At 50.7% G+C, this 25,566-nt stretch overlaps 9 protein-coding genes across 9 annotated transcripts; 5 read left to right on the forward strand and 4 right to left on the reverse strand.

The window, feature by feature from the left end:
* Positions 1–374: 374 nt before the first annotated feature.
* N7525_003400 (uncharacterized protein) lies at positions 375–4,010 on the reverse strand (the record flags this gene model as incomplete). Its single annotated transcript, XM_002559153.2, has 1 exon — positions 375–4,010. One exon carries the CDS (start codon positions 4,008–4,010, stop codon positions 375–377), a length of 3,636 nt encoding a protein of 1,211 aa, XP_002559199.2.
* Positions 4,011–4,458: 448 nt separating this feature from the next.
* N7525_003401 (Small GTPase superfamily Rab type) lies at positions 4,459–8,513 on the reverse strand. The gene is made up of 10 exons (XM_061212694.1): positions 8,433–8,513; positions 8,339–8,358; positions 8,253–8,279; positions 7,978–8,169; positions 7,572–7,902; positions 6,456–6,598; positions 6,287–6,395; positions 5,074–6,212; positions 4,601–5,008; positions 4,459–4,534 (listed from the first exon to the last, which is right to left on the reverse strand). Exons 1-10 carry the CDS (start codon positions 8,500–8,502, stop codon positions 4,490–4,492), a joined length of 2,484 nt encoding a protein of 827 aa, XP_061069715.1. The 5' UTR covers positions 8,503–8,513; the 3' UTR covers positions 4,459–4,489.
* A 381-nt stretch (positions 8,514–8,894) lies between these two features.
* On the forward strand, positions 8,895–11,120 carry N7525_003402 (putative phosphoinositide phosphatase (Sac1); the record flags this gene model as incomplete). Its single annotated transcript, XM_002559150.1, has 3 exons — positions 8,895–9,102; positions 9,154–10,880; positions 10,944–11,120. The coding sequence occupies 3 exons, from the start codon at positions 8,895–8,897 to the stop codon at positions 11,118–11,120; spliced, it is 2,112 nt and encodes a 703-aa protein (XP_002559196.1).
* Positions 11,121–11,920: 800 nt separating this feature from the next.
* On the forward strand, positions 11,921–13,703 carry N7525_003403 (tetrahydrofolate synthase; the record flags this gene model as incomplete). The annotated part of the gene is made up of 3 exons (XM_002559149.2): positions 11,921–12,025; positions 12,101–12,238; positions 12,306–13,703. Coding segments are annotated over 3 exons (1,641 nt in total), but the record flags the coding sequence as incomplete, so codon positions are not given.
* A 525-nt stretch (positions 13,704–14,228) lies between these two features.
* On the forward strand, positions 14,229–15,932 carry N7525_003404 (glycylpeptide N-tetradecanoyltransferase swoF; the record flags this gene model as incomplete). The annotated part of the gene is made up of 4 exons (XM_002559148.1): positions 14,229–14,310; positions 14,391–14,832; positions 14,891–15,674; positions 15,735–15,932. The coding sequence occupies 4 exons, from the start codon at positions 14,229–14,231 to the stop codon at positions 15,930–15,932; spliced, it is 1,506 nt and encodes a 501-aa protein (XP_002559194.1).
* An 827-nt stretch (positions 15,933–16,759) lies between these two features.
* N7525_003405 (RTA1 domain-containing protein) lies at positions 16,760–17,413 on the reverse strand (the record flags this gene model as incomplete). The annotated part of the gene is made up of 1 exon (XM_002559147.2): positions 16,760–17,413. The coding sequence occupies one exon, from the start codon at positions 17,411–17,413 to the stop codon at positions 16,760–16,762; it is 654 nt and encodes a 217-aa protein (XP_002559193.2).
* A 453-nt stretch (positions 17,414–17,866) lies between these two features.
* N7525_003406 (uncharacterized protein) lies at positions 17,867–19,558 on the reverse strand (the record flags this gene model as incomplete). Its single annotated transcript, XM_002559146.1, has 3 exons — positions 17,867–18,990; positions 19,053–19,361; positions 19,414–19,558. 3 exons carry the CDS (start codon positions 19,556–19,558, stop codon positions 17,867–17,869), a joined length of 1,578 nt encoding a protein of 525 aa, XP_002559192.1.
* Positions 19,559–21,206: 1,648 nt separating this feature from the next.
* Positions 21,207–21,467, forward strand: N7525_003407 (uncharacterized protein; the record flags this gene model as incomplete). The annotated part of the gene is made up of 1 exon (XM_061212695.1): positions 21,207–21,467. One exon carries the CDS (start codon positions 21,207–21,209, stop codon positions 21,465–21,467), a length of 261 nt encoding a protein of 86 aa, XP_061069716.1.
* A 1,430-nt stretch (positions 21,468–22,897) lies between these two features.
* N7525_003408 (uncharacterized protein) lies at positions 22,898–24,984 on the forward strand (the record flags this gene model as incomplete). The annotated part of the gene is made up of 2 exons (XM_002559145.2): positions 22,898–22,940; positions 23,099–24,984. The coding sequence occupies 2 exons, from the start codon at positions 22,898–22,900 to the stop codon at positions 24,982–24,984; spliced, it is 1,929 nt and encodes a 642-aa protein (XP_002559191.2).
* Positions 24,985–25,566: the final 582 nt, after the last annotated feature.

Genomic DNA, 25,566 nt, shown 5'->3' on the forward strand with positions numbered 1-25,566 from the left:
CAGAATATCATCGCGTATGATGCCCATGTCACCTCCTGGGGGCTGAAAGACAGTGGACAAGTTCCACCGTCAAAAGAGGTGAATGAACATTGGTCAAATCCAAATGTATTGGAGCAGAGGTATGACAGCTGAATTATGTACAAAACGTGAAGACAAAAGTATTCTGGGAATCATCTGAAACAGATGCAACGCTCCATTAAATCATATATGGTGAATTAGAAAAGAAGACAGTGGACATAAACAAGCTCACTGGAAGGGTATATGCACGCCAACAAGGGCGATGGAGTTAAAAATGGTAATGTAAATAGAAAAGTACCCAACAGACTAGTGGGCACGGGAAAGGGATCAAGAAATGTCCAAATGCAGTCTGTAAATCACAGCCACAAGACCCATCGAATACCAGTGAAGGCACCCCGGAAGACACCACGCACAAGCTTGAAAGCCATGACAATCAGCCACACCCACCAAAGCATAGCAACAAGGGCCCATTCCAGAACCATGAAGCCAGTCCGACGAATCCACCGCAATCGACGGCGACGCTTACGAAGGCCTTTGTCAAGGGCGTCACTCAGCTGCTTAACAGCGAGTGTGCTGGTGGTGTTGAGCTGGACACACAAGTCCTCGGCATCCATTGCCGTGGCTCGGACGCGAGGAGCCAGAGAATGATTGACCAGGTTTTCCAGGTTCCTCAGCTGGGACCGGAGAGGGGACGAGGTAGACGTGGATAAATGGTGCATGGATTGCTGGAACGAGTGCTGCGTGTCTTCGAAACGTTGGAGGAGGCATTGAGCAGCGAGGTCGAATTCGCCGATTCGTGTCACTTGTGGAACAGACGCACCAGGGCCCACGGCGCTTTGAAGCCAGGGAGGAACTGGCTCACGGGGAGTGTGGGCCCGGCGAGTAATCTCCCGGGCCTTAATCCCCGATGACAATAGAAGAGCTCGCGTGCGCTCAACTTCGGGTTTACCAGGCACGCCGGTGTCAATCAAGGTATGGATACTGCGCCCAGATATACTCCAGGCGCGACTAGCACCTGAAAGCCCTGTGCGTCTTCCCTCTGGGGAAATTCCCGGTGATGCTCGAGCGTTGGCAAGCCCAGTGACAGGAGGCCGTGTTAAGCTGAAAGGGATGGAAGGGTCTTTAATCTCGCCCCGCTTTATCCGTCCCGTGCGCAGAGAAGGGCTGAAATCAAGCGTTTTGCTGCGCGGCAGCGAGAACTTCTTGGGAGAATCACGGGAACCATAATGTCGCGGAAGGGCAACTCGTTCACCAGGACTGCCGAAGTCGGTCACCTCTGGTGCTTCACTTCGTTCATCTTGCCTCAGGGGTGACGTGAAGGTTGGCAGAGAGGGAATAAAGCTTCGGGACGAGTTCTTCTCGGAATTTCTGCGAGTCAATCGCCCAGGCTCATCTGTAAATGTTGGTAGGCGCCGTAAAAGACCTTTGGAGCCAGGCTTCCTGTCGCCCCTGGATTCTTCATCAGAATCGCTATCATCTGATGCAAGAGTAGTGGCGGACGATGATTTTCGAGATTCAGGTTCCGCGTCTTTCTTCAGAATGAGATCTCCGACCTTGGAGACCTCGTTTCCTACGATCTCTGCTATCCGACCTGGCCCCTTAAATATTCCTCGTAGCTTTGATTCGGGAAGATGGGGCCCTTTGCGAGACCGATATGCATCCACTCGATTGCCCTCGTGCGTGCCTTGATCATCGGGATAAGATGACGACAAAACATCGGGAAGAGGACTCGGCTCGAGCTTGGACGCGCGCTCCGTCCGCGCAGGCGCCGTCGTTCGCTGACGCAAAGCCTCGAGTTCCGGCAATTCATCTTCCCGCTCTCGATCTCGATCTGCTTGTTTGCTCTTGCTGCGTTCGTGGCGTGAAACAATCTTATGACGGATACCCTTCTTGGCAGGCGAGGGAGATCGACTTGACGGTGGTGACAGATTTACTGCTATGCTCGGGAAGTAGCCGACGCGAGCGGGAGAGTTAGGCGCAGTGCTATCCATGCCTTCCAGGGACATACGAGTATCCTGCCGGTCATCAAGACTGCCTGCTGATGAGAGAGAGCCTTTTCGGTGTTTGCGGGATTGCTTCGTGTCGACGGAAAACGGCTCGACTGGCTGTGGTGTTCTCCCCCGATCAATGTCAGTGTTATGAACAGCCGGAGACTTGCCGCGGGATATCCGAGATCCCGAGTGTGCATGTTCGACGAATCTTTGGACATGGTCGCGGATATTCTCACGAGACCTGCGAGGCTTTTCATCGACGGAGGGGCGAGTATCTGAGCTTGAAGAACTCGACACGCTGCCCGAGCGCATTTTGACATGATCCCATCGTGAAGACTTTCGTTTGCTGGAAGCACTACGGCTGCGTAAGCTGTGCGAGTGGCTTCGAAGTCTGTGCCTGTGCCGCCCACGACCCACGCTCTTGAATTCTTGCGCCAATGCAGGATGAGGACTGGAGATAGAAGTGCGCGGTGACGAATGTGCCTCCGCGTGATCTCCCACTTCGACTGAAAGGCGTTGCTGCTTCTGAGGCGTGCCGCGGTCCCCGCTTGTGTCCATGATAACTAACTCTGTGGGGTCAGGGTAGAGTCTATAACCATCCTTGTCGACCACCTTCGTCTTATTGGCACCATATTCCAGCCAGGCAGCATCGGCCAGAAGTTCCGCTGGCGATATCTTCCAATCGATACGTGGTCGACGGGCCTTCATGCTGCTGGTTCGGCTAACTCGCCGCAAACTCGATCCCGGAGACGTGGGCATCATATCCATATCTTCATGTTCCCCAATAGACACATGACGACGACCTTGTTGGAAAGGTGGCAGCTTCAAGCAATCTAGTCGGTCGTACTCCCTTGGGGTGTACTTATGCGCGACGTCATCGATCCATTGGTGGACTCTTTCAACGTCGTGCCATCCTTCTGCGGCTGGATCGATGGAGCATTTCTCACGATACCTGACTTTTCGGTTGCGAATCATTTGAAGCGGGTTATAGCTTCGGTTGGGGTTCTGTGACTTAGACTCGGAGTCACGCTTGACTGCATCTCGAAGAGGTGGCAACGAGGGTAGGAGCCGCATGTATTCATGAAATAAATCAAAATGATTGCGTGCTCTCTCGGCACGAGCCAAAGTGCTTTCGGAGAATTCGTATGCCCGGTGATCCTCGACCGCGGATGGAGGCAACAAATTCATAACAGATGATTGCTCTAAGCTCGGCAGTGTCCCCTGTGATAAACGATTACCAGAGACCTGAGTGAGATTGCGATACGGCGAGTCGAGCTGGAACTTCTTCGCTAGTGGGGAATACCCGTAGCTGTCAGTTGTTGAAACAGCAGGTTGAGAGACAGATATTGGTCTTCGGCTCTCAGAGCCCGGGGGTATTCCAGAAGCTGTCCTCCTCCGAGACTCATTAAGGTTCAAGGCTAGATTTACGATCTGGATCGAGTCCCTATCGAGGCCAGGAGTTGAATGTGCCACATTGTCTTCATGTACCTGGGGCTGCGAGGAGCTTCCAGAGGGCTGACTATCAGGAGGCGCAGAAGCTTGCCGAGCAGTGGTCGGGCTTGGACTTGCATTTTCCGGCATTACCTCAGATGCCTGGCGCTTCTTCCGGCTCCATGGGAACCGCGAGCGTTGCTTGGGGACCACGATATCCGGTTCGGGAACGCTGCGCTTCTCTTGGGGAGGTTCTGGGGGGCGGGGGCGTTGCAAGCTGACTCTTGTGCTTCGTGCGCGGGGAAATGAGTCAAGCAAGAAGCCACCTGAGCTCTGGGTTCTCCGCTGGCCCGGTGTCCTTCGGTCTCCATCACGGGAACTGCTGCCCAGTGTAGTCCCCTCTAACTCCCCGCTTGCTTGGCCGTCGTTCTTTTGGGGCGGGGTATGACGAAATGAGCTTTCATCGGATCGTGGTAAAGGCGACGCAGTTTCTTGGGACCGATCTCGGTTTCGTCCATTCGCCGGAGACATCGAAGATCGTACAGGGGGCTCGTTCGGTCGTTGCGACATTGCTGCAGGGAGGCAACAATGCTAAATGGCAACGTTCGAGAAAGAGGCAGACATAATTTGGCCAGATATAAGCATAAGTGCGATCTGCCAAGTTGGCAAGGGTTCAAATACCGGCGAAAATTCAAGACAATGTTGCACAATCAGCCTACAAAGACGCAACATCCCCAGTGTAGATCTGAATGCGCGTCAGGCAATGTTACGTAATCACTTTATTCGCACGGACAGGCCTGGGCAGCCCCGGGCACGAAACCCCCAGTGGAGTCGAGGATGGAGTCTTAATTCGTGATCTAACTTAGGACCAGAGGCTGCATTAAGTCCTAACGCATGGAGGCTATGTAACGTACACCTTAAGACAAGTCAAGAGACATGGGAAAGTTCTAGCATTTGAGTCTAAAGCACAAGTACAACTAGAGGTACAGTTCCTGTAAATGATGGGATATACAGGGTAAAATGAATTTATCTTCGCTCAAAGTATGCGCTTACTCAACCCGCAAGCACTGGAGGCGGGCCTCGGCCTCGATGACCTGGGAAAGGAAACGTTAGTGGATCTGTTGCAAATTGCCAACCCGAAAGATAAAACAAAAACTTACTTCGAGAGCCTGTCTGACCTCAAGAACCTTGCGAACATCACCCAACCAGTCCTTGCTGAGAATCTTAGCCCAGCCCTGGAGGGTGTTCATTTCCCGAGCGGCGGCGTCAACATCGCCCTGCTGCAACAAGTTCTCAGTGCGCACCAGAACGCTCTCGACGTCATCACCCTCAGACAAAGCATCCTTCTTGAACATAACCTTGCTCAGGACAAGGCTGGCAGCGTGACTTGCCACACCGGCATCCTCGGGCAGCAGGCTAGCCTTGCGGACTTCACTTGCAACTCGGCGGAAACGCTCGAAGATCTGAGTAGTGGAGGGAATACCACGCTGGTAAGCGGTGGGGTTGATAGATGCGATGGCAGCCTCGACGACGGCATCACCAGCAGCAAGCTCTTTCACGGCCACAAGCTCACGGATGAATGGGCGGGGGTCTCAGCACGCTCGACCACGGTCCGAACGGCATCCAGGGCGACCTGCAGCTGCTGAGTCTTGAGATTGGCGTCGATAACGTCGCTCCATCCAGCGGTAAGCTTCTCAAGTTCGTTAACGTCAGCGGTGAGCTCAGTCAGCTTGCTCAGACGGCCTTCACGCTCGCGTTCCACAAGGCTCTTGACCTCGTGAACATACTTGCGGTTCAACTCGATGGCCTGCTCAACGAGCTCATTCTGAAGACGCTGCTCAGCAAGCTCCTGGGCATGGCGGAGCTCGGTGTTGACCTTCTGCTGGTATGCCAGGGCGAGCTTCTCGCGCTCGGCCTCGAACTCTTCACGGAACGAAGCAAGATCAGTGGAACGCACTTCCTCGAACTGGCGCATCAATTCACGTGCCGACTCATCAAAAGTAGCATGTAGCTTGTTAAGCTCCTCCTGGGCAGTGTTGCGAGCCTCACTGCGAATAGCAGCGATCTTCTCGGCGATCTTCTCCAACTCTCCCTTGGCCTTGGCGACAGGCGCAGAGTATTTGTTGGAGTTTTCGTCGGCGCTGATGACGGTAACGATGTCGTTGAAGGTCTTAACCAGATCCTGAACAACAGTGTCATCACCATCCTGCAACTGGAGCAATTCAATCGTGCTCGCAGAAACAGCAGGTTTTCTGGGCTCATCCAGTGAGACTGGGCTCTTCGCCTCGGATTCGGGCTTCGCCTCCTTGGTGCTGTGCTTCGAGGCCGTGTCTTCCTTGGCCTTCACGACTGCGGCGTTCCGCTCCTCGGGCTTGGCGGCCGCGGGCTTAATTTGTCCCTCGTGAGCTGCCTCTGCCTTCTTAGAATCGGCATCGGCCTTTTGTTCTTCAGCAACCTTCCAGGACAGACCGCTCTTGCTAGGGATTGTCACGGGCTTTCCCTCTTCTCGGGGTGCAGCCGGGAGACGGTTTGGGTGTCTCAAGGCATTGGGGAAGCGGCGGTAGAAGTCGCGCTCCTCGAAGTAAAGAACAGATTCCTCACCGTAGGGAATGTACTCGGTGAAGAAATCGTGGAAGTTGTCGAACTTCAGGGCCAGGAAGATGCTGCCACCATAGGCAAAGCCGGATGTGAGGATCAGATAAATCAAGAACCGACGGAAACGACCGGATTTGCGGGGAGCAGCTGCCGGAGGCGAGGGAGGAAGCTTAGATTCTGCAAAAAGAAATCGTATCAGGACATGGGGGGTACGCCTCAATGGTAGGTGATGAAAGAGGGGGCCGTCATACCTTGTTCAGCGGCCTTCGAGATGGTCTCGGGAGGGACACTGGATTCGGAGGAAGGGGAGACTGGTGTGGGACCACCGGTGGTAGGGGGCTTAGAATCAGCGAAGAATCGCTGCGCGTGACGATTGTGAGTATAAAGAAATAGGAAGCTTGGGGATATGGTTCTCTTTACCTGACCTGCCAGCCGGTTGCTTGCACCGGCTCTGGACAGCCATTGCGACGGGATCCGTTGGCGGACAGGGTTTGACAGCAATTGCCGACCCGGGGCAATCGAGGAGCGCAGCATGACGAGCCGCACAATCGCCAAAATTAGTGCTAAAGGTGATCAGAAAGATGGATGAGTAGGAAAACGGGAACTTGGTTGCTCAGTTGCGATCCGCCCCGATAATCCTGCGGGCGGTCAGGGCTTTGCGCGCCATTTCATGCCCACTTCCGTACATACTAACCCCAGAGAAAGTATAGCTGGGGTTTTGATTCAGTGGATTAGAAGATAAAATAGAGCTTGGTCTATAAATACATATGTATGGGAACATCTTGTCCAGGATATTGGCCACTGGTTAGGTGTTCGGGTCAGTTATCAACACCAACCGACCCCGGGAGAAATATATCTATATAAGCAACACACATCCATGGATGTATATCCGAAAACCAAGTAACGAAATATTCATGCTTGTTAAGTAGAGAGAACTCATTTATCTCTTCGGTCTGGCTACACCACTTAACATATTGTAGGTCTTCACTGTACATACAGGTGAGGAAAATGTATTATTTGAGCATAACATACTAATAATTCTGAGAGAGACAAGGGTAACGGGAATAGCAGGAATTCAGTCCAAGACGTAGGACGAAAGAAAGAAGAGCAGATGCAGACGCCAGGTGAGAAGGAACAAGGAGTACAGAAGGAACAGCACCGTCAAAGCACCGACAGATCCAGCTGCAGCATGTCTAAAGCCAAATTCCATGTGGCTCATGGAAGTTAAATCCTTCTGCCAACGGTGGACTTGTGAAACCTCAATTGAGCAGGCTGAGCAAGGACAAAAGAAGCAAAGAAAATCCGAGAGGGCTAGATTGATCATGAACCGAGAGTCTATCCCTCGGCTCCGTAGCGGGTAGAGAATGGTGCCAGAGTCCGATCGAATGGCATTGGCGAAATCATAAAGTCACAGAGTTACACCACCGTTGAATGATGCTGGGATGTGCCTTCGCCTTCTCTCAAACGGTGTGTAAAGCGAGGGCGCACTGGCTAAGGGGGAATATGATCGGGTAATTGTTCAACAATTGCACGCACCGGCACCCTGAGTTCCAGGGGCCTCTGGTCGCAAGTCAACGCCGGGCCGAGGAGTCGCCCGCATGTTCCGAGGACCGGCCTGATCCAGAGGCAGTTTCTTGGCGATGGCGGTGAATAGTTCCTTGACATTCGTCGAGGACTTGGCAGAGGTTTCGAAGAAAAGCAGGCCCGCTTCACGGGCGTAAGCCTCGGCGTCGGCCTCTTGGATTGCTCGCTTATCAGGGCTCTCTGTGACAAGATCAAGCTTGTTGCCTGCCAGCGCGATCACAATGTTCTCATTCGCTTGACGCTGCAGTTCCTTCACCCACGATTTGGCTTTGTCTAGCGATGACTAAATGGTGTTTCCACGAATGTTAGCTTCTACACTGGCAATAAGCCGAAGACATGATGTAGGATTGGTCCATACAGCTTGAGTGATGTCATAGACGACCACGGCGCAGTTGGCGTTGCGATAGTACATGGGAGCAAGCGACTTATACCGCTCCTGGCCTGCAGTATCCCAAATTTCGAACTTGACTGTGGTGGTATCATCGAGGGAGATGGTCTGTGTCAGGAAGGCGGCCCCGATAGTCGACTCGCGATAATCATCGAATTGGTCCTGAACCGAGAGATTAGCGTTTTGATACTCCATGTGCGCTCGGCTCGCCGCGGCAAGTAATGTGACGATCTTTGAAGACTCACTTTAACGAATCTGAGAACTAGCGAACTCTGGAAGATAGCGGTCAAGTCAGTGGCTGATAAAGAAGATCGCAAGTGTTATCCCAAACCTTTCCGACGGCGGACTCTCCTATAAGCACAGTATGTCAGCTATAGATCCAAAGAACGAAAAAGAAAAGCTTGCAAGTAAACGCCAGAACATACCAAGAAGGACGAGTTTGAACTGGGCAAATCGTGCGCCCGGGCGGGCTCCTGCTGCTTGTCTGGAAGCCATGATCAGGAGAGGATGGAGGGTTCTGGGGGAGGGTCGAAGGAAGGAAGATAAAACGGTCGAGGAACTGAGATATATCAAGGTCTCAAGACCCGAAATAAGATGAGAAAAATGGGAAGATCCAAAGGGTACAAATAAAGATTCAAGACACTTTCAAAGACCTTGAGGCAGACAGGAATAGATGACGGAAGGCCCAGCCACAGGAGCAGCGGGGCGGTGTGGCTGCGTACTGACCAGAGTGGCCCGCCGTTACTTTTGTACCTTCCCTTGTCTTTGGGGGAACTTTGGACCGAGGAGAAACCTTGGATTTACTTATGCTTCTTCTTCTTCTTCTTTTCCTCCCTCACATTCCCTTGTAATCACTCATTTTTCAGGAGGTCATTGTTTTTCACATCATGGCTCCTACTATTCTCCCGTTTCGGGATATCAACCTACATGCATCGCCTTCCCACTATGCCTTTACTTCGCCATCATCACGCCAAGCACCCACTCTGGTAGTCGACCGACCAACTGGTGATTTACGTTTGAACGATGGCCCCCTTCCAGGTGCTAAGCGCATTTCCAGTATTGCTGGAATTCTCGGAATTCTCAAGTTGAAGCTTGGTAATTACGCCCATAAAATTGAAACTCAGGAGGTTGCGCTGACACTCACAGATAAATACATCATTGTTATCACCAAAGCCCAGCCCATGGGACGGTTGCGCGGCCATATGGTGTACAAAGTCGCCGGAACAGAATTCCTCCCTATGCGAGAACGACCGCTTCACGACACCGACGAAGATGCCTATCTTACATTGGTGAAAGACCTGCTTCGAAGGGGACCCATGTACTTCTCCTACTCGCTGGATATTACCAATAATTTCCAGCGACAGTCACAAACTGCCCCCAATGTTCCGATGTGGAAGGGCGCAGACGACCGCTTCTTCTGGAATCGCTTTATTCAATCCGATCTGATCAACTTCAGCCTCGGAGTCAACGATACAAGCGGAATTCGCTACGGCCCCCAGCCAGGAGTCGACCCCTACGTCTTGCCAGTGATGTTCGGTATGATGCGCATTACTCCTGCCCGAGTGAAGTCAACATCCTTCACCTTCGCGCTTATCACCCGGCGATCCAGACACCGCGCCGGAACGAGATATTTCTCTCGCGGAATCGATGAGCAAGGCAATGTTTCAAACTACAACGAGACCGAGCAGATTGTGATCCTGAATGACTCGGCGGGTGGACTATCTGGGTTTGGTGGAGGTCAATCAATGACCAGTGGCAAAGCTGGGCAAGACCTCCAAGTCTACTCCTTTGTGCAAACTCGAGGCAGCGTTCCCCTATTCTGGGCTGAAGTTAACGATCTCAAGTATACACCGAAACTTCAGGTTCGTGACGTTGAGACTTCCGTCGAGGCTGCACGAAAGCATTTCGCCGAGCAGATTCGCATCTATGGAGAAAATTACATGGTCAACCTCGTCAACCAAAAGGGCAGGGAGGAGAATGTCAAGCGCGCATACGAGCAGCTGGTTCGCACACTAGTCACATCCACCTCTGAAAGCACCGAAACTGATGAACGCACCTCTGAAAAGACGCATGTCTTGGAAGCAGGGTTCAAGCAAAAGGAGATGGATCGATTGCATTATGTGTACTTTGATTTCCACAACGAGACTAAGGGCCTCAAGTGGCATCGCGCAGAGTTGCTCATGGGCCGTCTGAACGACGGGCTGACCCAGGGCGGTTATTTCCGTGGGGTTGAAAGTCCTGGTGCCCCCGGTGGGCAGCTGGATACTCGTTCTACGCAAACGAGTGTTGTCCGAACAAATTGTATGGATTGTCTGGACCGCACTAATGTAGTGCAGAGCATGCTCGGCCGCTGGGCGGTTACACGGCAGCTCATGGACGCAGGCGTTCTCCGTCCCGGGGAGACTGCCAACGATGACCAAGAGTTTGAAGATCTGTTCCGGAATATTTGGGCAGACAACGCAGATGTGGTCTCCAAGTCTTATTCCGGTACTGGTGCCCTGAAGACAGATTTCACCCGGACTGGCAAACGCACGCGGGCCGGCATGCTGCAAGATTTGAACAATTCCATCACGCGATATGTGCGCAACAACTTCATGGACGGTCCTCGACAAGATGGGTTTGACGTGTTTTTGGGCACCTATATCCCATCGGATTCGACATTTGCCAACATCCAACTATTCCTTGATCAGCGACCACTTGTCATCCAGTCAGTTCCATATGTCCTCGCTGCTAGTGTGTTCATGATCTTGGTCGCGCTTTTCACAAGACGATTGCCTGATGCCGCTGTGTGGCCTCTTCGGCTGTTTATGATATTCTGGTTGCTGGTGGCGGTCTACTGTTTCCGTTTCGTGCACGGGCACGGCATGCTCTATGTAAGTTCATTCCATGCTGACCAAGTTGAAGTATTGTCCCACTGACCCTTTGTTTTCCGTTAGGTCAATTGGCCCAAGCTAAACACACCAGTCGCTGGCGCCGAAGGGTACCAGGATGCTCTCATCAAAGCGCGCTCTGACCCCATCATCGGTAATTGGCTTCCTGCCAAACGGCATCAACGTGGTATTAGCAATGCCCGTCTCGTCTTTTTGGAGGAGGGCAAGACTAGGATTGAGTAAATGTTCCACTCATCCCGGCGTTTTGGCTATTTCTTTTCCCCCTTCGTTCTCATATTCTCTATACTCCCATGACTGCATGTTTTATTACCATTCTTTTTCACCACTACAGGCCCGCCGGCATTTTCCTTTCCTCTTTTTCGCCCCTTGAATTCAATTCTAATTTATCTTTGTTTGAACACTGTTTCTTTGCTCGGAAGCGAGAATTTCCAGCTGTATGCTGCTGTTGTGATTTTACATCGGTTCCCATTGCTCCTGCTGCTCGGATTATCCCTCGAAGTTCTCGAGAGCTTAGCCAATGCATGAATGGTTCGAAGACCTACATCCATCTTTCTACAACACCTCATCTTGCGACTCAGACATGTTGTGATTAAAGTGCGTGTTTCTATGTATCAAATCGGACACTAGGGTTTTCTGTATTTTTCTACCTGATACATATTCACCTGCGCCCTGGGGTTCGCATACATACCTCTCTTGTCTTAATTAAGCCATAGTCGCGATAGTGCTGTCTATTGGTCACTTCTTGCTGTAACTTCGTACAGGAAACACCGAAAACTGCAACATGCGAGATGATGCTATACAAACCTATTGTGGATGTATCAATCCACTGTTTATGTATGAGCACCAACCACTTATATAAATCACTTAAGTTCAGTTTGGTTCTATGCAGAAGGACCACGTGACCTTCCCGATCAGCTCCAAATGGGTTTCCCGAGGAGAGCGGGGGACCAACCAGAGAATCATAAATTGTTAGAGCTACCGGGGATTTCTTTAACCACCCCTGCTCATTTGAGGAAATCAGGCACGGGTGTGAATTGTTCATGAGAAGGCTCTGGATCTCTACTCGCTGGCAGTTTTGCGCACGGCGATTCTCGACTCGTTCGCCCACCATGACTCGAACATATGAGGTATGCGACCCGACGTTTTGCGACAACGGATTGCTTCCGTCAAAATATGGCGTATGCTGACTTTGGAATGCATAGGATGCAATTGCATCTCTTAACTCATTGCAGACTAACTATGCAATTGTGGAGGCGCTCAGGAAGTCCAAAACGAGGCAGGAGATGAACGAGCTATCTCTCCCGCAAACAGTGGAGTGGCTGCGGCGCATTGGATACCAGGTGCGCTAATTGCAGGAGACTTGTTTTCTTACGAGTGGAGCTAATGCGAGATCTTTACGTTCCCTAGCCTGCCGACCTTAACCGTCTGAACGCCATTCATGTCGCCGGCACGAAAGGCAAGGGCTCGACCTCCGCATTCATCTCCACCATCCTCTCCCAGTATACTCGTAAAGATGCGGATCAACCTGGATCCAATCTTAAGATCGGTCTTTTTACCTCGCCGCACCTCCGGTTTGCACGTGAGCGCATAAAGATTGACAATGCCCCATTGTCCGAAGAGCAGTTTGCGCGCTATTTCTTCGAAGTATGGGATCGCCTTGAGAACTCTGCTAAACTGGCGGGTGAAGATCCCACCGGACCTGGGACGAAACCGCAATATTTCCGGTACTTGACCTTGATGGCATTCCATACCTACTTGAGCGAGGGCGTGGACGCGGCGGTGATTGAATGTGGAATCGGTGGTCAATATGATTGCACCAACGTGATCCCAGAACCCAAAGTGACAGCGGTCAGTAGCCTGGGCATTGATCACGTTGATATGCTTGGACATACAATCGAGGAAATCGCGTGGCACAAGGCTGGCATTTTCAAGCGTGGTGTAAATGGGTTTGCGGCACCACAACCTCTGGGTGCGGAGCAAGTCTTGGCTAAACGCGCTGAGGAGGCTGGCGCCCGGATGGAAATTATGCGTGGCCATTCAGAGCTTCGCCCTGAGAGTAGCAAGATCACCCTTGGGTTAGCTGGAGACTTCCAGTACACCAACGCATCAGTGGCAGTGGCAGCTGCCGGGGACTTCTTGCGCCAAGTTGGCATCGAAGTCACAGACAATATTATGGAAGGACCACTACCGGCGAAGTTCAAGACCGGGCTCGAAGAAACTCGTCTAGGTGGCAGGTGTGAGACCCGATTTGAGAAGAATGTATCTTGGTATATCGATGGTGGGCACACTTTGGAGAGCATCCGGCTGGCTGGCCAGTGGTTTGCGTCGCGGATCCAGGCCGACTCCTCATCCGAGGATGTAGCTGCCAAGAAGACAAGGATTCTGATCTTCAACCAACAGACTCGTAACAGCACAGCTCTTGCTCATGCTCTCCACGAGACCCTCACATCTGCCCTTAGGAACGATACCCCATTCACTCATGCCCTCTTCTGCACGAATATCACATACAAACAGGCGGGCTTCCGACCTGACTTGGTCAGTATGAACACCAACGCTGATGATCTCGAACTCCTTCGAGTTCAGAAATCTCTAGCACAGGAGTGGAATGCTATTGACCCTCGCACTCAAACACATGTTTTTGGTACAATCGAGGAGGCTGTTGATTTTGCACGGGAAGTTGCGGGCCAGGAACGCAAAGTCCTGCAGAAGGACGAAGCTCCAGTCATGACTTTTGTCACGGGCAGCCTCCACTTGGTCGGAGGATTCCTCGATGTGCTTGAGACGAAGCCATCTAGTGATGTGTGATTCCCTGATGATTGGTAGCCCGGAGCTCCAATAACCCTTGCATTCTTGTATCAACACTTGAGATGGATATGCCTATAGCTTAGCATGGAACGGACATAGAGGTGTTTTTGCTTGGATCTCAACAATTCTTCGATTCTCAATATAATTTCCTAGTTTACCATTTGAATGAGGCCGTAGTCGAAATCCTGTACGTGCTTTTATATTTACATGAGCTTTGCAGATGTGAATGCCGAGGTTCCTGATGTAGGCCACTAAGAGTTTATCATTGAACAGGGGTCTTTACTCTTCACAGTGGAGCACTAAGTACTTCGTGCAAGGTAAAACGTGTCCATAATGAATACATAGTCAATAACTATTTCCCTCATAAATAACAAGCATAGCGAGTTGTGTTGAGACCGCCCCAATATCGTAGTATTATTATTAAGTCAAACTGCCCGCAGAATCCCCCCCACCAGAGATCCGCGGCGCGGCGTTTGAAACGTGGGGCCCGATCCAATTCCTTCTTCCACAACACCCCAACGCATCATGTCCGATTCCAGCGATAAAAAGGGAAAGGCTCCCAAGCGCAATGAAGATGAGTCTGGGGCTCCATCCGACTCGGGCAATGGTAGGCCCCTCTATTCAGCCTTCCACATGCCCCCATGACCCTAGCCCGCAGACGCGCAGCTGCTGACATTCGAATTCCAGAAGCAGGAAAGAAGCTTCCCGCGAAGTTCGCTTCTTTACTCCTCGAACAAAATCCAGCCCTGAAAAGCGAGCTAGCTACGATGGACAAGGACAAGGCTGCGGCTCTACTGCACAATATGGACCTCTCACAGATGCTGACTGGACTGGCGGTGGGAGGGAAGAACCAGAAGGATATGGCCTCGTACAAGTTTTGGCAGACACAGCCAGTGCCTGCATTTGAGGATGCTGGAAAGGAGCAGATTACCCAGGGACCTATCAAGATCATCGACCCAGAGAAGGTCTCCAAGACCCCCGATGCGCTCATTGAGGGATTCGAGTGGTGTACTCTTGACCTGACGAACGAGGAGGAGCTGAAAGAGCTATACGAGCTTCTTAACAAGCATTACGTCGAGGATGATAACGCCATGTTCCGTTTCAATTATTCGGAATCCTTCCTTCACTGGTAGGGTTGAGTTTTGGACTTGCGTACCTATTTCCGAATGCTAATGCTGCATACATAGGGCCCTGATGTCACCCGGATGGAAGAAGGAATGGCATGTTGGAGTGCGCGCCACCAAGTCGCGCAAGCTGGTTGCATCCATTTGCGGCGTTCCGACTGAACTCCGCGTCCGCGGCGAGCGCCTCAAGGTGACGGAGATCAACTTCCTGTGTATCCACAAGAAGCTCCGCTCCAAGCGCCTGACTCCTGTTTTGATCAAGGAGATTACTCGTCGCTGCTACCTCAGGGGTATCTACCAGGCCATTTATACTGGCGGTATAATCCTGCCCACACCCGTCAGCTCTTGCCGATACTACCACCGCTCTCTGGATTGGTTGAAGCTCTACGACGTTGGCTTCTCGCCTCTGCCTCACGGCTCGACCAAGGCCCGCCAAGTCACTAGGAATCATCTCCCTAGCGAGACATCGACCCCCGGCCTGCGGCCCATGGAATCTAAGGACATTGATGCCGTCTATGATCTGCTGGAGCGATACATGCGGCGCTTCGATATGAACCAGGCCTTTACACGCGAGGAAATCGACCACTGGCTGGTGTACAAGAAGCAGCCCGGCAAGGACCAGGTTGTCTGGTCATACGTTGCTGAAGACCCGGAAACCCACAAGATCACCGACTTTGTCTCGTTCTACAATCTCGAGTCTACCGTGATCGACAACCCCAAGCACGATGCCGTCCACGCCGCATACCTGTACTACTACGCGACCGAGACCGCGTTCTCTGATGACAAGAAGGCTTTCAAGGCGCGCTTGCAGCTCTTGATCAACGACGCCCTGATTTGCGCAAAGCAGGTATGTGGCAATGTGTTGTATCTGATTATATATGCTAATCATCTTTCTTGCTCACTCTAGGCCCGCTTCGACGTCTTTAATGCTCTCACTTCGCATGACAACCCACTCTTCCTCGAGGATCTCAAGTTCGGTGCCGGCGATGGCCAACTCCACTTCTACCTATATAACTACCGCGCTGCACCTATTGGTGGTGGAATTAACGAGAAAAACTTGCCCGATGAGTCGAAGATGGGCGGTGTTGGTATCGTCATGCTATAGGCTTGACGTTTTGGCTAGTAAATCTAACGTCGGATACCCCGAAAACGAATTCTTTTCCCTGTACTTTGCTAGCGATAAAACAAGAAGATGAAAACGAAAAAAAAAGTAAATTTTATATACGAAGCTGTAACAGGAATACTAGAAATAATCGAGGTATCAGCCAGAGCCAATCTGTAATACATAAAATACCGAATACAATACATATCGTAATATATTCCCATTTTCAGTGGTAATATTGTATCAAGAACATATGACATATTTTACATACATCCACTGTAGGTAGTAGTACTACATACATACTGCTACATATGTAGGAGCCATACCGGTGTCGCAAAGCCGCGACTATGTACTGCTAGTACATATTAACAAATAAATTACCTGAGGATTTCACAGCAGGATATTCATGACAGCTTGAGAAAGCCGGGGTTAGGTTCATTCGATTCGCGGCCGGCGGATTTCGGTGATGCGAGTTCGCCGATTCTGGGGCACTACAGTGGTTGGTAAGATATGGGGTTTTCTGATCTGAGCTTATAGATTTCCTTTTGTCACTACCTATCTGTCTGTCAAGTAAAAAGTGTATGAGCGTGGATGATCCTAAGTCAATGGGTATATGTAAGACCTCTATAACAAATCTGAGAGCCGCCTTTATTGGACACCTAGTCCAAGTGTTTTCAAATGCGTGTATGATGGAAAGGAAAAGAGCAGAATAAAAACAGAATAAAAGAAGACGAAGAAGATGAGAATCAATAGGAATGAATCCGTGTGAAAAACGGAAAAGACACTAACTCAGCGACGGCTAGTGTATTGTGAACCGCGGTAGAGGATGGCTATCGGTGGTGGAGTGGCACACCATCGCCATATATGTCGCTATCAGATAGTCGCTGCGTATTATTTCTCTTGCTGCTCTTCCGGCAGCTTCGACAGCAACAGGCACAGCCGTTACAGCAGAGCCACCTGCCGATGCCACTGGAAGGCATTTCTGCATCGGGACCCTGTAACACCGCACCTGGCGGCGCGATGTTCCAGACAAGGACAGCCAAGGCCATGGGAATACCATCAAGCACATACACATACCATTCATGGTATAGAATGCGATTTGACTCCCCGTAGCCGGAGGAAAATTCAATCAAACGGTAGATGATGCGCCACGTAATGGCAATCAGACTTCCATAGAGGGCGTAGAGTAGTGGACGCCACCTCTGCCTATCGATAGGCAGTCGGCCAGCCCGCTCCAGCTGCAGCATCGCTCGGTGGAATTGCACCGCCAGGACTAAGAAGCACACAATGAAGAACTCCTGGATGCCGATGCCGCCCATGTAGACATGGATGCCGTGCATTTGTTGCTCATCCGTACCATTAGCCATAAATCCACCGATCATTTGGACAACAAAGGAGCCGATGTCGAGCAAGGCAAATACCTTGGCTAGCACGGGTGGCTTGAACATCCCGATGCGACGCCCAGGGACGAAGAAATGGACCATTCTTGCTGGAACCATGTAATCAAATGCATTCACCCCTATAATCAGAATTAGTACCATATATTAGGGGCTTTCCAAGTAAGAAGTACTGGGTCATACATAATGGAGCCAAAAGGATAAACATCTGGGGAACGGTCACAACGGTATCATCCTGCTGATGCTGTAGGCGCGGACGGCGTAAGCTACGGTTTCCCACGAATTACCCGCGCTCTGAAAGTTGCCAGGGACATTCTTATCAAATAATGTATTTTATCTCATACCTGACTGATGTGGATGTCTATCCGCCCAGCTTCCCGGTTCTAGCTTTGGCTTAGGAGGTCTTAGCTTTTCAAAATCCTTATCAAGAACTTGCTCATGTCAGATTATCAAGAAATAAGTGTATTGACTAACTTTTGGTCTGATGTACTAGGTGGAAGGAACTCTAGACAACATGCGACGAAAACAGAGACCCCGCATTCAAGAGTACAACTTCTTCTCGTGGGTGTGCAAGCCGTGGACATTACCCTCAGTCTGCGCACTCGCACTTCTCATCTCAAAGCGAACTGTTCCATTGTTCACCCCATCACGCAAGGCATCAAGGTTCTGGACACCAATATCCTGGAGAGAATGCTGCACACCAGCAACAAGGTAAGGGACATACTGGGTGATAGAGCCACGATCAATAACGGAGCCCGCAACACCCTGCGCAACCTTGACCTTATCATTCTCAGAGAAGTACCGGGAAGCACCGGCGTTATTGCCAGCGCCGCTCTTGCTCTTGTCCTCCATAACTGCAATACTGCCCATACCACGGAAAGCCTTGACCAACTGTCCTTCACTGCTCATAAAGTACTCGCCAGGAGACTCGGTGGTGCCAGCAAGCAGACTTCCCATCATAACTGCTGAGGCACCTAACGCAAGTCCCTTGACGATATGGCCCAGGTTCTGGACACCACCGTCGGCAATAGTGGGAACACCGAAGCGCGCGGCGAAGGCAGACACACTACGCACGGCCGCAGCCTGAGGACGACCAGCGGCCATGACTTCCTGCGTGATACACGCGGAGCCACTACCCATACCAATGCGCAGACCGTCTGCACCAGCAGCGATTAACGCCGCGGCTTGCTCGCGGGTAACAATGTTACCGCCGATAACGTCAATATCGGGGAAAGTCTGCTTGATATATTTGATCATAGCAATTTGGAAGATGCTATGGCCCTGGCTGCTATCCACGACGACAATATCTAGACCGGCATCGACGAGCTTCTCGAGACGGACCTTATCCGCGTCGTGGGTGCTGATCGCCGCGGCGCAGAGTAGCTGCTTGGATGGAAGCTTTGATGCAAGAGGGTAATGAATGTTCTTCATCAAGTCACTCCGGGAGAGTAGGGAGATTAGGGATCCATCCTTATCCACAATTGGCAGTTTACCCTTCTTCGAACTCCGGAGGACTTCGTTGGCTTCGGCGAGAGTTGTGCCTGCCGGTGCGGTGACAAGGTCTGTCATCATAACAGCCGTGACTGGATCCTCGTGGTTCTTGTGGAACTGGATGTCTCGGCTGGTGACGATTCCGAGAAGCTTCGAGAGGAGGGTTCCCTTTTCTATAACGAAACCAGGTAAGGATCACTAAACGAAAGAAACACTAAGGAGAGATCCAACTAACCGGTCACCGGGAACCCGCCGAATCCCCATTTAGTCTTAAGTTCCTTTGCCTCTCCGACTGTCGTCTCCGGAGATAGAACGATAGGATCCTGGATGAAGCCATTTTCATAGCGTTTCACCTTCCTCACCATCTCAGCCTGCTCGTCTGGTGGGCAGTTATTGTGGATAACACCCAGACCTCCCAGGAGAGCCATATGGATGGCCATGCTGTGTTCGGTCACAGTGTCCATGGGAGAAGACAGTAGAGGGGCCTTGATGGTGAACCGCCGGGTTACTTTGGTTTCCAACGAAACATCCGATGCCGGGAAGGCTGTTCGTACGATTAGAGAGAACGACCCATGAAATAGTATTCATTGCCTTACTGATAGAACCGGGCAAAATCAGGAAGTCGTTGTAGGTCAAGGCTCCATGACTATCCGAGTCGAGAAGAGTGTCGACGTGGAGGCCATCTCCAGGATACTCCTTGAGCACTTCTAAAGCCTTGGTATAATCCAGAACTTCGACCATAATGCTGGTTTAAAAAAAGATAATAAGAAAAAGAAAAGAAAACAAACAAACCTAAATAGGTAATGGGAATGGGGGGGGGGGGGGTGATTCCCAAAGGAAGTCAGAGGGGCAGGGGAGGGGTGGCCTTTTAACATGACTCCAGCAGGGGTACGTTTAGCGAAAGGCCTTTCGTTTTCTTTCTTTTGATGATCTACGCCCCACAATGGCCGGTTTAACCCATGGGTTGTCTCAATGTTTTTACGTACGGAGTACAGACTTCTCCGTAATGAACCCGTTCTAAGTTTAGGATATTGTTACAGGCTCAAACTTGGGTATATCACGCTAGCAGGGGGTAGAGAACTGACCAATCAATGCGAAACCAGGGGTATTAATAGATTGTCGGTGTAGAGCCGCACGCGACTTGAGAGAAAAACGTCAAGACAAGCCTTACCGGGCTCAGCACTAATGGGTGCAAAGTTCTATCGTCTGTACTTTACTATTCGCCCAACGCTAGAAGAACGCCGGATATCTACAGGGGCTGAAATTCATCACCAAAATACGGGCACATCGGTCTCCCTGGTTCCAGGAATGACTTTACTAATGGAAATCAAGACCTTCTGAGGCAAATGTCTGGTCCACGGGGGTCCACACCTCTCGAGGTGGAGAGCGGCTTAGGAGGATGTGCGGCTGCCCGCGCACGGGCAGCCGCCGGCCCCACAGAACCGAAAATTTAAATGCGCTAACCTTCCAAGGTTGGAGCCTAGATTTGCCGATTCGGGCTTTTATCTCTTATTATCTCCGTGGAGTCTGATTTCAACGCAGAGAATATGGGAGAAAGGTGTACACAATATCATGTTAAACTTGGAAGATGACCTATTATATTTGTAGCGGCCTCGGGCGACACCAATGCGTCCCACTTCCTGTCTTGAACGGAAATCTGGTCTGTCGATGTATAGTCTACGCTAGGTGGAACCTGGGGGCTGTCCATGCATGTCTTTGGTCTGCCTCGCTGCTTCTGCCATGATGCCTAGCACCTTTCAAGGGGGTTTAAATTATCAGAGGTTTCGCGACATTTAATGTCTGCCCTTTTTAGCGTGCATGTATGTAATTTCCATCCAAGTGGGCCATGTATGCTGTATGTACATGTATATATTGGGGCGGTAATACGGTGTTAGGCGGGTGACTGGTGCTGGGTCACCCGCCCCAATCCTATTCCAGTAAATTTCCGTCGAATTTGGGTCGGATGGAACTTTGAACATTGCAGAGCGAGACCAATCGAAATCCAACCTCGCCCTACCTACAACTACAGGCTATCATACACCGCTTAAGAGACCTAGCGAGTGTTGTACGGAATAGTACGCCAAGACGGCTGATATAGAGCGTATCCAGTGTTAGAAGCTAGCACGCCAAGCACGTCGAGGCCATCTGGCTCCGATTCCCATAAAGCATTGAATTTCAGGCCATCAATAGTCACTTCGACCGTGGCGTTGGAGCCTAACAGGGCGGAAAAGAAGATCTTGTCCTAAAATACTGTAGAGGCGTGGTATATACTCATCGTCCTGTCTACCCTGCTCTCATCTGCCCAAAAGCAACCGGCAAAGCATCAAGACGCCGTGAACCGGCAATATCGTCCTGGCAGACATGGACCTTCTCTCCCCTGCTGCGGGTAATGCTTGGATATCCTTTGCGGAATGATTTCACCACTGGAAATGGCGATGTGGATGACACGCACCAAAACGACTATGGATACGCAAAAACGGCATCTATCTGGTACGACGCAATTACCGATGCCTATGCCGATGGTCTCATTCCCAACCCAGGACTTACAGGCTCCTCAGTGGGAAGCAGAACTTGTGAAAAGTCTTACTGCAATGGTATCTACGCTGGTGGCCTTACCCAGCGTGGCAGCGGGGAGGACGACGGGATTTAATACCACCCAAGCCGGAGAATGGGTGTTCTCTTTTGGGTCATTTGGTCACGAGGACTTTAATAAAAAGGCGTTCTTTGGCCGTATATATAGCCAAGAGAAAGACTATCTTGTCTAGGACGATGTCAAGGTATATGTCTGGGAAGACAAAGGGGGCTCAAAGATATAGGAGGATCCCTTATTTTGGGCCGTTAAAAACGAGTGCAAGCCAAGGGGTGTTCATTTCTGTTCGATGATCCCATCCCCCATGCATGGATGCCTGGTTTTTCAGACTGAGTCTTTCTTGTTTGCTCTTTGTGGCCTTTATAAAAGGCCTTTCTTTGGCTAGATTGAATGTAGAGCTTCTTCTTGATTTTCCCTGTTGCTCAGTTTCGTAGTGGCCTTAACAATTTCATTGATATTAACGGCGAGGGTATGCATAAGATTGTTCAGTCAGTTACAGAAAGCTAGGTCACAGATGATGATCTGGATGATTTTGTCTGCATCTGTACAGATGGCACGGCTTATGCCAGCGTTAACAATGGTGGTGGATCCGACACAGATGCCCCAACATCCACCTCGCTTGGAAAATGGAAGAATAGTGAAAGTGCTCAGGCAAATGTTGTTTTGAGCCCGATAATTTTCACTGGCGGAGAGCTGACTAGGAAAGGAGGGTTTCCGAATCCTTGAGCTCCTACTTTACGTGGTTATTCTTTCTCTACATCCAAAGCATTAGAGTTGAGCAACTTAATTTTCGATACCGCAATAATGCAAGTTTTCGATTCCTTCAATGGGCTTTAGAGCGATATGTTTGGTCTTACTTTCCGCATTCTGCTGAGAACTTAGAACTTAGTGCCTCCTGCTGAAAACCCTTAGGTTTCGATGTGGTTCTAGATTGGTTAGGAAGTGAGTCACGAGGCTATGTAGTCAACTGGCGCCTTGGCAAAACCACAAAGATCAAATGCCATCACGCTAGGTGCAAAATAGAGTAGTAAGCTTAGTATGGGGATGGTAGAAGAGAACGAAAAGTCCGAAGGGATGTATTGCAGACAAATGATAGTGCCCAGGTGGTGAACCGGATGATAAGATATCAGAAATGGCCACGTGATCTACCAACTAAGTATCAGGTGATATAGGCCTGGTCATGTGGTCATTCAGGACAGCGCCTCCATTATGTAAAAGTGCGTCGATTACGTAATATATACTAACGGTTTTCGGTCTCAGGCATAAAACTTATGCCTCAGGCAACTCCCTGACGTCGTCATGGAATCTCGCTCTTTATCTTGACTTGCTACTGTTTGTTGATGCAGCATTTCTAGTGTTGTATTGACCACCCTGAGCCACTTCATGCCTCGTCTGTTCCTCTTCTTCCAACTTTTCACTTGATCCCAGCTCTTGAGCACTGCGACGGGACGCAGCCCAGCAGTGGGGTCATCCCCGCATCAACCACAACAATGGGTGCAGGCCAGTCGAATGAACATGGTGCATCATCCCCAGGTAAGTTCTATCTGTTGTGACCGTCATTGTGTTTAGGAGGCACATGGATGTCGTACTCTCTTGGTCGAACGTAATTGACAATATTATGGCCTCGATTTTGACATGGGGATCTCTCCGTCTTGTCAATAACAATTGTATCTGACCACATGCATAAACAGAGGAGTTGAGCTCCGTGCTCGCCGAGCGATTTGCAGCAAAATGCTTTACGCCATTAGAGCTCACGCATTTCAAAGACAACTTCTTCTCTCGGGCGTTAGAGCAGGGAGGCCTGCGGTACTGGAATGAGAAAGTCTTGTCAGACTTCCTGGGCATCCCAGATGGAATCTGTACCTCTTCTCCCAAGCAGCCGTTAGATGCAGGACCTGTGATTTTTCGCATGGTCTCTTATCTGGGCGCTTTTCCATTCCAAAACACGCTCGCACCCAGCGTGTTGACATTTGAGGCTATGGTTAAGGTTGTTGTGCTCTTGACTGAGCGCTACGGGAAAGCGCTGAAGCGGGGAGACAAGGATAGGATCAAGTTACTCTTTGGCAGTCTGGCTGATGTGGGGAGGAAGATCCCCGCGGAGTCCAACAAAGAATCTACCACTGAGGACTCCGAAACTTTGGTTGGACATTCCCATGCGCCGGGCTTCTCCGTAGATGAACCGGCCAACGATGAGTACGATGAAGACGAGGATGATGACCTTGCCCTTGCAGCACTGGAGTCCCTTGATGCGATCGAAGTATTCAAACACGATCACCGTGTTGACAAGACCGTTTATGAGACCCGGATTTCTATCGATACGTTCCGCCGGTTGCTTATGCTACTACTTGTCATTGCACCACTGAAGCCACTGGAGTCTTTGAAGGCATACACAACTGGGCTGGATGCTCGGCGTATGGAATCGGTCAAGAAAGAAGCAGACAGTATTATTGCAGCCTTTACACCTGAAGAAAGCGATGGTGGGATATCTTACAAGGCTTTTGCCCGAACGATCTCATTGTCTCTGCCATATCTGTTCGATCCGCTGACTGCCCTTTTCGAGCACATGCTTTTCAGCAAAAATCTGAACCTATCTCAACGCAGCTATAAGGGTCCAGCCACAGAGACCGAACAGGAGGAGAGTGAGAATGAGGAGAACGAGAACAAGGGACCTCCTTCACCACCACCGGCCTCACTTACACTCCCAGGAAGTTTCGAGTCGGCCATCTTAAATCCAACACTCACCTCGCATCTTTCATTCTTCCTCCCATCCACATCATCCGATATCAATATCCTCCGAAGTAGCGTCAAACTACATCCCGTCTTCTCCACAGCCGCCCACGGGTCTTCCTTAACATATTTCTCCCACCACGTCCTTACCTGGCAATCCGCCACTCTCCTCATCCTGCAAGGGTCTCTAGCAGACTCAGCCAGCGAAGAGGTGATAACACTAGGCGCCTACATTCCCCAACCGTGGAAAACATCCACATCGACCTCAAGCTTATCTTCAAAAACATCCGACCTCCTCCCCTGTCTATTCCAACTATCCCCAAAACACCTCTTCCTCCCAGGCAACCCTTCTTCATCCGCAAAGAAGCCCAATACCCCAACAGCCTATTTCTCAAGCAACACGGGCATCGCAATCGGCTGCCAAATTCCCGCCCCGTCCCGCACACACCAGACATACCCGACACCACACGGGGCAGGCAGTCTCATCATTGACTCGAACATAGAAACAGCCGAGTTTCACGCTGCGCCCGTGGGACACGACGGCGTCTTCCTACCTGCTGCCAATGCATCCCTCGAAGACCCGCCGACAAAGCTCAAGCTCGATCTGTATACCCTGGAGATCTGGGGTATAGTCCCAGATCCGGAGGCGTCATTCTCCGCAGACCCGAACTTGAGTCCTGTGGAGATTCAGCGTGCAAAGTGGGAATTCGAGGCAAGGGAGGCTGGGCGCCGTCGTAATATCAATATCAAAGCTGGGGCTGGGGATTCGGCCGCCGAGAGTGCGAGGTGGCTTTTGGAGACGGCCGGTATTATTGGGGATGACGCGAGATATGTCGGCGGGAGAGGTTAAGGGGGGTTGCTTTGTTGTCTATGTATTTAATGAGCAAGCGTTGGTTTGAGGGATGGACCTGTGGTATAGTTTTTGCCACTTGGTGTCACTAATGTTCAGATTGGGGCGAGGTCCACGGGTTACCATCTTAATTACCTGTTCAGCAGACATGAATTTTTCGAGTCAACCATAGCTCGCAGCATGTTAAGCGGCATCTTTCCATGCAATCTACGTAGTGCCGTATTCTAAGCGTAGAAGTAGGGGCATATATCACTTTCGCGAAACGTGGGAGTTGGAGCTAGCGCCATCCATGGATGTATCTCCCTTGGGGCGATTCTAATATGTAGGGTAAGCCTGATATTCATCCCACATAATCCTAGATCTCCTCTAATTCACGATCAATTTCCTCAGTCAAGATGTTAAGGGAACATTGCTGGCGGTGATGGTCACTTTTGGACCTCGGCAAGTTTTGCCTGCAATAGCAGCAGATCAAACGTGGAAATACGGCGGCATCGGCTATTCATTATCGTACATTCAACAACTGCCGCAAGAACAACGCTATATATACATTGTACAAACGCCAACCTAGGGGCATCACCAAGG

The sequence above is a fragment of the Penicillium rubens genome, assembly GCF_028828025.1.
Source record: "Penicillium rubens strain IBT 27055 chromosome Unknown utg000002l_segment0_segment0, whole genome shotgun sequence".
Classification (NCBI taxonomy): domain Eukaryota; kingdom Fungi; phylum Ascomycota; class Eurotiomycetes; order Eurotiales; family Aspergillaceae; genus Penicillium; species Penicillium rubens.